General features: G+C 43.2%; 1 protein-coding gene across 1 annotated transcript; it reads right to left on the bottom strand.

Annotated features, from left to right (window-relative positions):
- Nucleotides 1–1,449: 1,449 nt before the first annotated feature.
- Il36rn (interleukin 36 receptor antagonist) lies at nt 1,450–5,338 on the bottom strand. Its single transcript, XM_052181028.1, has 4 exons — nt 5,310–5,338; nt 3,073–3,158; nt 1,856–1,983; nt 1,450–1,674 (listed from the first exon to the last, which is right to left on the bottom strand). The coding sequence occupies exons 1-4, from the start codon at nt 5,336–5,338 to the stop codon at nt 1,450–1,452; spliced, it is 468 nt and encodes a 155-aa protein (XP_052036988.1).
- Nucleotides 5,339–13,187: the final 7,849 nt, after the last annotated feature.

Raw genomic sequence — 13,187 nt, 5'->3', positions numbered from 1 at the left:
CTTTCCTCCCCTCTTTCTTGCTTCTGGTGGTCCATATAGTCTGTGGCCTTCTGTGGCTGGTGGCAGCTGAGTCACTTCAACCTTTGCCTCAGTCTCACGTGGGGGGCCTGTCCCCTGTGCCTCTTTCTGGGTCTATATCCTCATTTTCAAAGGATGTCGGTCAAGTGAGATTTTTAGTCCAGCACTTTACCTGTAAAGACTCTGCCTAGGTAAGATCATAGTAGATTTGGGAGGGACATGAATTTGAGGAGGAGACTTTCAAACCAGCACAGTAGCCCCCTCAGAAGTTGGCTGTGACTCCTTGGAATCCCAGGGGTTGTCACCATCTCAGGTTAAAGCAAGGATAGCCTTTCCCCTCCCCTTCCCTCCCTTCATTCTTGCTCCCTCATCACTCTACTCCTCTACTCTATCACTTTCTTCCTTCTCTCCCTCTACTCCTTCCTTCTTTTCTATATTTCTTCTGTAAATCCTTTACCCAGGAGATTCTAACATAAACTCTTCACCTCTTCCTGGCTTTTCTGGGGTCTGCCTCTCGCTCCCTGCTCCTGCTACTTAGAGCAGATGAGCTCAGTTTGGATTTTACTCCAGCAGATGGTGAAGATGATCAGAAACTGTGTCGGCTTCACTTCCCTCCATATTGATTCCTTTTTATTATGCAAAAAACCCATCTCTATAATAGAAAAGGTTATAGACACAAATAAAAAGAAAGGTCACCTCTCTTGCCCCCACCTGGGCATGGCTACAATTGATGTAAACGCTCCAGATCCCTTTTAAAATACATAATATAGAGAAGTATATTTTAATTAAGATGAAATTACAAGATATGTTATTTAGTAGCAATCTCCTCCCACTTAATGCTCACAAGCTTCTTTTTATGTGCGTAGAGACCAGAATCAGGGATTTTTAGTGTCCCTCTGGTTTCAAGCCAGGACAATGTGCCTGGCCATCTTCTGTCAGCTATCCTGACATCACCTGTTCAGTCCAGGGTCAGAGAATGAAGGCAAGGATGAGAGAGGCCGCAGATGTCAGTAAGATTGAGGGAACAGGCCCAGCCAGCCAGAGAAAGTCTTGGTGAACCCCTTTTCTCCCGAACAGTAGGGAAGGTCAGGACTTCTGAGGTACTGTGTCAGATCTTTCTATGTGTGAACAATTCCCACCTCTCCCTCACCCAAGAATCTTATGTTGCTCTTTGTTGGTCCTATGTGGCTTCTATTGGATTCCACACCAGAGGAAGTACTATTTAATTGGAAAGAATCTAACACATTGAGCTCCAAATAGCAGAAGATTTACCAGCACTGGGGTGCAGGAGAAGGGAGTGTCTGTGTGCCTTGTAAGTCAGAAGCAGAAGTCCTGTAGGGAAGGAGAGGAGTCGGTGACCAATATGGAGCTCCTGTATCACCACCACTGCCTACTCTGCCTCTGCTCAGGGAGTGCTGGGGACCATGCAGCCTAGTCACACTTCTGAAAGTAGAAGTCTGTAATGAGAGCATCCCAGGAGGGGTCCTCAGGGATCTGAGTGAGCCTGACAGGCTGGTCAGCTTCTAGTGAGGTGCAGAGGAACCAGCCTGGGTAGGCGGCGGACTCGAAGCTGGAGGTAAGACCCATGTCCCGCCGGTAGAAGGTGAAGCTCTTTGAGTCCTTGGTCCCGAGGTAGAGCTCTGTAATGTTGACTGGCTGTAGAAAAGGGACATGAGGATGAGACACAGGAGTGGGCAGACGGGATGACAGAGCTCTTCAGAGAGGAGACTGCTGGGTCAGCAGTGTCCCCAGGTAACTTAGACTGCGGGGCAGCCCTGGTGCTCTCCGCCTCTCCTTGCTCAGGCCCAGAATACAAAGATGCTGCAGTAAAACTCACCTCAAGTTTCAGAATTGGCTCTTTCTCTGTCCCACAAGACAGGCATTGGCTTCCTCCCTGAACACCCAGGATGACCGGGCACAGACTGGCATCCAGTGCCCGATTCGGGACAACGCTGATCTCCTCACCTAGAGGAAAAAGGCAAGATGTAGGAGCTTGGGTCTCCTTCTAGCCACTCTCCGCGGAGTAGGTGCTTAAAGGTAGTAGAACCAGAGTGAGGCATCATGCTCTCCAACACATGGATAAGGCTAATCTCCTGCCTCCTGGCCCAGACAAGAAACCAAAGCACAGGGACACAGGTACAATCTCCCATTCAATCTCTCTTTTCTAAAGCCAAACTTTGAGAAATTCTCTAAATTCCACCCCTCCCACCACTCTCTTGTCTCCCAGGTCTCTTCTCTGCACCTCGTCTTGTCCTGTTAGAGTTATATAGCTCCTGTGAACAGAAAAGTATTTCACTCTTCATTGTATACTGCCCATCACACCATATACACATACATACACACACATTACATTGCAATAAACATATGTTCATAGATATAATTAACATATGTATGTACCCATATATATTACACATAATCAAAATATGTACACATTCATAGGCACACATAATACAATGTTTATGTGCATATTGTATGCACACACATACTTATACACATATTTATATACAAGAGCTTATGCATGCATTCACATATAAACTCTCATGTAGTGTTATCATAGACACATATGTACTCACAATGCAATAAAGGGGTATGTATAGCTTTCATACCTCATAAAGATGCCCAAGTAAACATGTATGCACTGTTGTAGAAAGGCCTGCCAAAGTCTGAGGGCACCATAAGTAAGGAGGAGGCCAGAGGGTGGCAGCTACTGTCCAGATCTCACCACTGTAGGATCTCTAGAGAGCAGGGTGGGAGAGCAGAGCCCACTTACTTGGGAATGAAGATCTACTTTAGTCTTCTGCCCAGTATTGGCTCCTATGCAGGCAGGATAGTCAAAAGCCTATGATAGAACCAGGTCATTTGTACTGGAAAATATTCCACTTCTACACAGGGGCTTTACCAGAGTCTCTGCTTTGTTTAAACCTGTTTTGTAACTCCCTATCTGACTTGGTGGTTCTGTGGTCTGCAGACCTGCCACAGTTTACAGAGCAATTTAAGAGATTCTAAGCACATACCCCTAGAGAGTATAGAGATCTAGGCCTCATAGATACCAACCTTTAATGAATTTCCCCGCGTGCAGTCCTCCAGCCAGCAGCTGGTTATTGTGCAGATACAGTACCTTCAAGGCTGAGTCCTTCATTCTGAAACACCAGGAAGGGATAAGACTCCATAAAGGATAGGGATGGATGGGCATCCTACCTTGCCTTGGTTCCAGAAGGATCCCCAAAACTCAGGTATTTCCACTGTTACAGACACAGTCATGCCACTTTCAGCTCTAGCCCTGCAAGGTGACTGACCCTCCCTCTTTCCTCCCATCTGTGTATGAGGTCTGCTCTTTCCCCTTATTAAATCTTTTACATCCTCTCCACTCTGTTGGGACCCTGTGAGTTGGAGCCTTGGCTCTTTAAAGCCAGGACATCTCTTCTCCAACCTTCAGTGACTCCCCTGATCCACAGGCTCCTTATCTTAAGCCTGGCTTGATGACCTGGAGGTTGTTTGGATATGTTTAACCCTGTGGGGTCTCTGTGAGCAGAAGAGGGCCTTACCTGTGCTAACTCTGACCAGGAGGGTTTGAAGATAAGCTGGACCCAACAAAATTCTTGCTTGCTCTGGTGTAACTCTCTTATTGCTAGATCATGACAGTATGTTAAACAACACCCAAGCCTCTTCCTAATTAAATTCTGATGCTCAGCAATTTGTTTTGTTTTTGTTTTTGTTTTTGAGACAGGATCTTGTTGTGCAGTCCCGACTAGCCTGAAACTCCTTATGTAGACTGGGTTGGCCCCACATTCACGGTTCCACCGACTCTACCTCTCACTTCTGATCTCACTGAACACTTCAAAGCATGTTTTCATACACTTGGCCATATGTTCTATCCTGAAGACTTTCTTTAAAGTTTTATTTTTCAGAGTTACTTCTCAGCTGATTTTCTGCGATTCTATTAAGATAAAATTTTCATTCTACAACAGACCTTTGCAGTGTAAAACTGTCTTGATATCTAGTCAGTTTTTGCATCTCTCTCTCTGTGTGTATGTGTGTGTGTGTGTGTATGTGTGTCTGGTGTGCATATGTGTCTTCATGTTCATATATGTGTCAGTGTATGTGTATGCATGCCCACAAGTTTGAACCTGAACATGGAGGCCACAACTCCACTTTGGATATCATTTTTAACCCTGAGCCACTTTATTTCCTGAGGCAGGGACTCTTGTTGAACCCGGAGCTTGCCAATTTGACTACTCTAGTCAGCTTGTCCCAGTGATCTCCTGTCTCTCCATCTAGGTGCTGAAATTAGAGGCTGGCCTCAGACAGCCAGCAGGATTTTATGTGGATTCTGAGGATATGCATTCTGGAAGTTACATTTTACCAACATGAACATCTTTCATCTTCCGTGGAGTCATCTTCCCAGCCAAACATGATGAGGAGGCATCATTCCACACCCTCACTCACTCAGAGAGCACTATTGCACAAACCATCCACGGGGCTGAGCCTCAGAGGACACACTTCAGGAAATTCTCCAACAATTTGGTAGCATAAGAATTGGTTCTGGGACCCCTGCAGATACCAAAACCCACAGGTGCTAAGGCCATTAGATAAAATGGCTATAGTATTTGCCTCTAACCAACACACATCTTCCTGAATACTTTAACCATTTCTATATTACTGAAATATGTAACACCATTCAAATACTATATAAATAGTTATGTTGTTATTTAAGGGAGGTCTGTATATGTTTACCACATATGCGATTTTTTCCCTAATATTTTCAATTCAGTTTGTTGAATATGTGATTGTAGTAACTGCAGATACAGAGGGCTGAGAAGTTATAAACTGAGTCCAGTGAGAGTAAGGAACACTGTCATTTGCTGCTGTAAAATCTGTAGTAACATTCAGAGCTCAGTGCATACCAGGGAGGGACTGTTATTCCCACCCCCAACAAGGATCATGGAGGAATTAGTACACTGGCTGGGCTGATGGCAATTCATCATCATGGGAGGCAGTAGTGGATCTCTCTAAGGGACACCTGACTCTCCTCACCAAAGATGACACAGGCTGCAGCTCTAGACTGTCTAGTTACTTGTCCCAACCCTCATCCTATACACGTAGAATTAGGAACCTGTGAGGATCCTGCTCAGTTCTTCCCCAGTCTGAAGAAGGCCAGAAGAACTCCAAGGACAGTATTGGTCCCATCTTCCCAGCTACCTGTGATAGCCCAGATGAGAGAACAGCCCTTCTTGTCTACCTGAAATTCACTTTTTGGAGGACACCACCAAATCAGATGACCAAATACTCACCGGAAGCATAGTGCCCCACTCAGGACCATTATGAGCTCCACAGAATGTAGACCCTATTTTGAAATAAACAGCAGGAAATTTTAGGCAAAGACAAGGCTGGAAAATCTGAGGCCTAAGTAGAAAACAGGCTCCAGAGCCTGTCAGTATGTGAACAGTCTGTGTGAAGCAGGAGATTCTGGATCTGGAAGTCAGGAACGAGCCGACAAAGCACCCATCAGATCTCCCCTTTCTCCAGGCAGGAGTCTGTAGTTGTCTGCTTGCTCCTCCAAGATGCTGTGGTCCTTTAAGTACATGAAATACACTAATGATCCAGGGAGGAGCCTGAAACTCACTAGAGAGGAGCAGGTTTTCCCAGAATGGTTTCATACCATCCCAAACTTCCAAAAGCACCTGCTGTCCTCTCACCTTATCTCTAAATGAAGGAAGCTTCAACAATCAATCTTGTCGTCTCCCAAGGGTTCCAGCCCTCCAGGCACACTCAGCTGCTTCAGGAAGTAGCTATAGAAAGCCAGAGCAGTCTTCTTTCTTCTCTCCCTTTCTCCTTCACCTCCTTCAGTCCCTTCTTCCTGCTTTTGCCAGACCTATGGAGCTGTTGGAGGCGGAGATCTGCTTAGGAATGTTTAGGCAACAGTTGTAGAAAAACCAGAAAATCCAGACAAGCAGTAAAGAAAAATATGCATGCTTACCTGCCTTTGGATGTATTAAAAAAAAAAACAGTGTCAACACCTTTTCCTTTGAACCCATTTAATCACAGGCAGCTTTTCATATGACAACACCACAGAAGCTGTATGTTTTCACCTTCCACCTTTATGTAGGAACTTAGCAGAATCTTCTCCTATACCAAACATGATAATGACATTGTAAGTCTGCATAGCTCTATAGCCTTCTGTGGAGTATAACCACAGCATCATTCATGTTTGCTCACCCACCTCTCGTTGTATTGGTCCTTCCTGCAGCTGGGCTTGTTCGCTTGCTTGCTTTTGCTATAGAACATTATGTGTGACAAACTGCTACGATTCTATACTTTGCCTGCCTTAAATACTTGGTTAGTAAAACAATGTGTAATTATATAAAATAATTAGTGTTTTTAATACCTCTACAAACTAACAGAATTAAATGTAAGCATTAGCGCATAACAAAAATGTTCAAGGTTTGAATACTCCTGCAAACTATTGACTGTTACTATGGCAAATGTCTTTCAGGAAAGTAATCTGAATGTAGAAGCTATCTTATGCAAAATTGTCAGATGGACTATTAGTTGACTAAGTAGAACCAACACTATAATATTTGCAAAAACAGAACAGAGTTTTAGGACGAAGCAGCCTATAGGCAAAGTAAAGTTTTAAGCAAGATTGTTCTTATCTGTCAGAGAAGACAATATTGTTTCATTAAAAAAGCCAGACTTGAAAACCACTCTGAAAATTAGTTTGGTTCCTCAGAAAATCAGACATAGCACTACTTAAGGACCCAGCTATACCACTCCTGGGCATATACCCAGAAGATGATCTAACATGTAATAAGGACACATGCTCTACTATGTTCATAGAAGCCTTATTTATAATAGCCAGAAGCTGAAAAGAACCCAGATGTCCCTCAACAGAGGAATGGATACAGAAAATGCTGTACATTTACACAATGGAGTACTACTCAGCTATTAAAAACAATGAATTCATGAAATTCTTAGTCAAATGGCTGGAGCTAGAAAATATCATCCTGAGTGAGGTAACCCAATCACGAAAGAACACATATGGTATGCACTCGCTGATAAGTGATTATTAACACAAAAGCTTGGAATACCCAAGATACAACTCACAGACCACATGAAGCTGAAGAGGAAGGAAGACCAAAGTGTGGATACTTGATCCTTATATGACAGTGGATCAAAATACCCATGGCTCACAGCCAAGCTATAGACTGAGCATAGGGCCCCCAATGGAAGAGCTAGAGAAAGGACCCAAAGAGCTGAAGAAGTTTGCAGCCCTGAAGGAGGGACAATAATATGTACCAACCAGTACCCGCAGAGCTCCTAGGGACTAAACCACCAACCAAAGAGTATACCTGGAGGGACCAGCTACATATGTAGCAGAAGATGACCATTTCAGACATCAATGAGAGGAGAGACCACTGGTCCTGTGAAGGCTCAATTCCCCAGAATAGGGGAATGCAAGTCAGAAAATTGTTGGGGGGGGGGAAGGATAGGGTAACACAGGAAGGGGATACCATTTGAAATGTAACTAAGGCAAATATGTAAAAAAAAAAAAAAAAAAAAAAAGGCCAGACAACCAGGACACCTGCTGTGAGGTGATGTCTTCTAGATGTGACAGGGATACTGTACTGAAAAAACCTCTAGTGATGTGGCTGCCTAAGCAAGACATACATAGTAACTATACCAGCTGACACGCCATTGTGGATGAGGAGATTCACAAGGCCCTGCTGCTAGTGAAGAACTATAGGCAGTCAAGGATGCTGAGAAATGGAGAACTCATTTTCTCTAGGGGTGAGTTCCCTAATCAGTTATTCCGTTTCAAACGATCAGCTCGGAATCCATGTGCAAACGAATGGCACTAAATGGACTAAGTATCGTGTGTGTGTGTGTGTGTGTGTGCGCGCGTGCGTGCGTGCGTGTGTGTGTGCGTGTGTGTGTGTGTGTGTATGTGTGTGTGTGCTCATGTGTGTGTGTGTGTGTGCATGTGCTCATGTGTGTGTGTGTGCTCATGTGTGTGTGTGTGCGTGTGCTTGTGTGTGTGTGTGTGTGTGTGTGTGTGCTCATGTGTGTGTAACAATAAAAGTTATAGAAGAAAGGGTCATGACTTTGAAAGAGAACAGAGGGTATATAGGAGGAGCAGGACTAGATATGATGTAAATACAGTACTCATGTGTGAAATAAAAAATTAAACATTAAAATATCATCTGCCAAGGCCACCTTCCCTGATTCCTTGCATCATGTGAATTGTGTCCAAGTGTCTAATGAACAGTGCCATGAGGCCGAACTATCTCTACCTTCTCCCTAAGACTGAATGATGTCTCTGTGTGTGGCTGGCCTGCAGGGATGTGGTGAGCTTGCTGGGATGTGCAAGCAGAGATGCTTCTTCCAGCATTGCTGCTGTGACTTGAGCTGTGAAATGTAAAGACCCATGCAAGCATGAAAAAATGGAAGGATGCACAAAGCTTTATTAACAAAGTCTGCACACATAAAATGCAAGTGATGTCAGCGTGGGTGTGGATCTCTTCGGGTATAACGGCTCCACTAACAATTAGATAGCTTCAGAACATATCCCTTGGTTTGAGTGACTGATTAATATGCATTAGGTCCCAATATATGCCTATGGTTCAGTAGTTCCATTAAAACTCATGCTGGTGTTCATCTCTATACTATTCACAATATCCAAGCTATAGAATCAGCTCATCATTTACTCATCAATGAGTGAATGGATGAAGAAAATATGGTGTATACATCCTATGAAGTCTTATTCTGCCATAAACAACAATGAAATTGTGTTACTTTAGGAAAAGTGGAACTGGGCTCTTCACGTTAAATGTAATAAGCTAATCTCATAAAGACAAGTATTGCATAATTTCTCTCACTTGTGAAATCTAGCTAGAAGAAAAGAACAAGAATGATTGAGAATATGGAGGCAGAAAAGAGGAAGAAGAGATCAAAAGGAGTCATAGAAAGAATTATTGTGATTAAGATATATTATATGCATGCATGGAAATGCCATGATGGAACCCATTACTTCACATACTTAATGAACATACATGAAGAACAAACTCATGCTGAAATTTAATCGTCATTGTGAATATTAAGAAGTAGGGATAGTTGGGACCTTTGAGAGTTTATTAATTCCTGACGGCAGAGGAATGAGTTAATGTAGTTAGGATTATCAAGGTCATGAGCTGATGGATTATTTGGGCTGTGGATTTACTATAAAGTCAGCCTGACTCTGTCTCCTGCACATGTTTCTCTCAGTGGGCAGGGCACTAACCTGCCTTCTTTCGTTTCTGAAGAATCTTCACCAGCAAAGGGGACTACATCAGATGCAAGTGCCACACTTGCCTTTCCAGGCTTTGGAGTTGAGTGAAATAATTCTCTTTTTCTTATAAATCAAGGTAACAAAAAAGTGGATTGAGTAGACTTAAAACATATCCATGGTTTCTTGACTATCTCAGAGGGGCTTGTCATAGGGGCAGGGATAATATAATAAAGTGAGCTTGAGCCGATATAGCAATATGCACACATGAAGATGTAATATAGAAACCTATTATTTTGTATGCTAACTAAAATTAACAAAAAGATTGTTGTATAATCCTACAGGAGATGATATTTCATTTGCCTTCCCTTGAGAGGAAACAAACCCTGGTGCTTTGTGTACAGTAAGCAGGTTCTGTGGTAGGAACAGTGTCAATTCTGTGGCTAGTGCATAAAGGGGACTGCATCTTTCCTAGCTTATTTTTGGATTATTCACCTGGTGGAAGTCAGCTGCCATATGACAAAGACACCCAAGTGACCTCACAGAGAGGCCCACACTGTGGATGTTGTTTTGTTGACATAAGCACAGCCGTTTCACGGATAGACTCATGGGAATGGCAAGGCCTTCCCCTGGTCTAATATGGATATCGATGGACAGGTGACCTTTATCTAAAACCAGTATGTTCAGAAAGAATCCATCTCTGAGGCAGTTTCCTCAACTCAGATGATTGCAGCCTGGGACTGCTCCACTAGAGTGCCTCCTGCTGAGATTAGCTATCTCTCCTCTTATAGCTGTGTACCATAAACCTGCCTCCTTGTTTAGCTCTATCTAACAAACTTCACATTAGGAGAAGTTTCCTCTGTCAATTCTGTAGATGAATGAAACCCAGGTCTTTGGATCATCCTAATATTTCTATACACAAATACTGAACCAGAATGAATTGTTTCCTTTCTCACATTGCAAACACCAAGAAGCTGTCTAACGCTTTACCATTATTATTTCATTTCCCAGAGAGACTTGATGCTTATAGATATGATAGATATGTTTTTTTTTTGATGCAGTAGTTAAAAACATGGGTTGGGGAATGGAGAGGTGCCTTGGTAGTTGAGAGCATTTGCTCCTCTGGCAGAGCAGCAGGGTTAAGTTTCTAGCACCTGTATCAGGCAGCTTATAACAATCTGTAATTCCAGTTCCATGGAATCTAATGCTGAGTTCTAAACTCCATGGGCCCTGCACTTATATGATTCACATATATACATTCAGGAACACACACATGAAAATCCTTTTTGTTTGTTTGAGACAGAATTTTGCTGTGCAGTCCTGGCTTTCCTGAAATTTACTTGTAGAATAGGCTGACCCAAACTCATAAAGATCTGCCTACCTTTGCCTTTCAAGTTCTAGGATTGAAAACTTGCACTGCTGTACTGGCTGGTTTTGTGTGTCAACTTGACATAAGGTGGAATTAGCACAGAGAAAGGAGACTCTGTTGAGGAAATGTCTCTATGAGATTCAGCTGTAAGACATTTTCTCAATTGCTAATCAAGGGGTGAGGGGGCGTTATGAGTGGTGTCATCCCTGGGCTGGTGGTCCTGGGTTTTGTAAGAAGGTAAGCTGAGCAAGCCCAAGGAAACAAGCCAGTAAGAAAGATCCTTCCATGGCCTCTGCATCAGCTCCTGCCTCCAGGTTTCTGCCCAGTGTGAGTTCCAGTCCTGACTTCCTTTGGTGATGAATAGCAACCATTTCCTCACCAATTTGCTTCTTGGTCATGGTGTTTTGTGTAGCAATAGAAACCCTGACTAAGACACATACCCCCCACATTTTTTTTAAAGAGCATGGGTTAGAAAACTTGGATTTTGGGTCAAGATCACCCCACTACTTCTTATTTTATGAATTGAGTTTTACTGTAATACAACTAAGTTTATTTATTGAAATATTGCCTATAGCTGCATTTGCATTATAAAAGAAGATAATAAATATTTGTTTATCTGACACTGTTATCTACAAAATGTACTTAATACATATTTACGTAATTACTAAATATATGTATGTACAAGCTACATCAGACCACATCTAAATCTGTCACTTCCTAGAATATTGGTCAAATTACATAATCTTTATTTTAGTAGTTTGATAGAGAATGGCCCCATAGACTCAAAGGGATTGGTACTATTAGGAAGTCGTGGTTTTGTTGGAGGAAGTGTATCACTGGGGGCAGGCCTTGAAGTCTCAGATGCTCAAACCAGGCTCAGTGTTAATCTCTCTTCCTTCTGCCCGCCAATCCAGATGTAGAACTCTCAGCTCCTTCTACCACGACCACAGCGGCCCTTATAAAGGAAAGCAATTAATCAGGGCTGGCTTATGGTTCAGAGGCTTAGGCCATTGTCACCATGGAGTCTCTTCACAGCCATAGAACCCATAAGACAGTTATGTATTTTAGGATTTTCATACATAATATGAAAGTAATATTATTGAGTGAGTTAATACATGTATTTCATTCCTGGTACATAGCAGGAACTTGAACACCAACTACACCATTATTGCCAAAAAAAAAAAGCACCTTCTCCATCACAAGCATCAGCACCTGAATATTCTTCACTATTTCCATCACAGGCTTGGGGGATTTCTTTCCTTTCTCTGATACAGCATGCCATCCTGCCTAACTTTTGCTTCTTTGTGCAGAGACTATAAGGACGGGATGAGGCAGAGCCTATGAAGAGCCGGGTCAGCACATAGTACCAATTATGGTCAAAATTTCCTGCTCTCTGTTTGCCCACCTCTTCTGCATTTATCTCAATAGTAAAGAGAATATGGCAGAGGCCAAGCTTACTTTGACCTAAATCCAAGGCAGGCTTCAAGACCAAACAACGCCTTGCATGTTCATGGGCTGTTTTTCTACCCAACTCACCCTGTTAAATCGGATTTGCTATTGGGTTTCAAATCTCTGACAAGATGGGTTAACTTTTGGTACACATTTACTGTGCCAGGCATGGTGTTAAAGGACAGTTAAAGGTCTTGTCCTTCGTCATAGAAGGCAAGAGAGCTTTATTCCCATGTAGTTAAAAAGACTCACCTAGGGTCATAAGATTAGTAAGATGTAGACCTGGTGCTGTGGAAGTTCAATTCCGTGGCTACTAGCTTCCATTCCTCAACATACAAAAACTTCATAGAGCACAGATTTAAACAGAGTGGAGATGGAGAAAGGGCTGGGCTAGGAACCAAGGCACAACACTGGCAGGAATCTATCTGCCCAAAGAACCAAGGGACTATTCGAAAAGAATGGGATTACAGAAACAACAAAATAACACAAGCTAATTCAGAGAAACGTGGCTGTACCCAGCACCGGGGCATGTCACCTTGGGTTAGCTTTCATAATTGAAAGTACAGAAGAGATGTTGCTGGCTCACACACAGTATACAGAGATGTGACTGCTCTCCTCCATTGAGATATATCATAAAATCATCCTGTGGAGCAGGATGGGGGTGGGGGTGAGGGAACAATTTTGGAGAACAGACCTAAGAAACAGGGGATGAGACATGAGACAGAAGACACCTGGTGGGTGGTGTCACAGCATTTCAGCCGGCACCATCCTGGCCTAATATGGGATGGAGGGAAGAGATGATAAGGGGAACAGCCAGTTCTACCAGCTAAATTTGGAAATGTTGCGTGAGCAACCCACGGGTTTCTCCTGATTGACTCACTGAGGGCAGGGGCCACCACAAGCTCCCCACTCCAAATCCAGGCGAGACCCCATGGAGCAGGTCCTAGCACTTACTTCCACAGTCTCCAGACCCTGTGAACCCTCCCATAGATTGTAAGGTTTGTCCATTGCTGGGAAGAAAATACTATTGAACTGAAAGGATCCATAAGTTAAAGACAAAGGCTGCCGGGTCAGGAAATGTGTGAATCT

Source organism: Apodemus sylvaticus, chromosome 5 (genome assembly GCF_947179515.1).
Source record: "Apodemus sylvaticus chromosome 5, mApoSyl1.1, whole genome shotgun sequence".
NCBI lineage: Eukaryota > Metazoa > Chordata > Mammalia > Rodentia > Muridae > Apodemus > Apodemus sylvaticus.
This window is presented reverse-complemented; position numbering and strand designations above follow the sequence as displayed.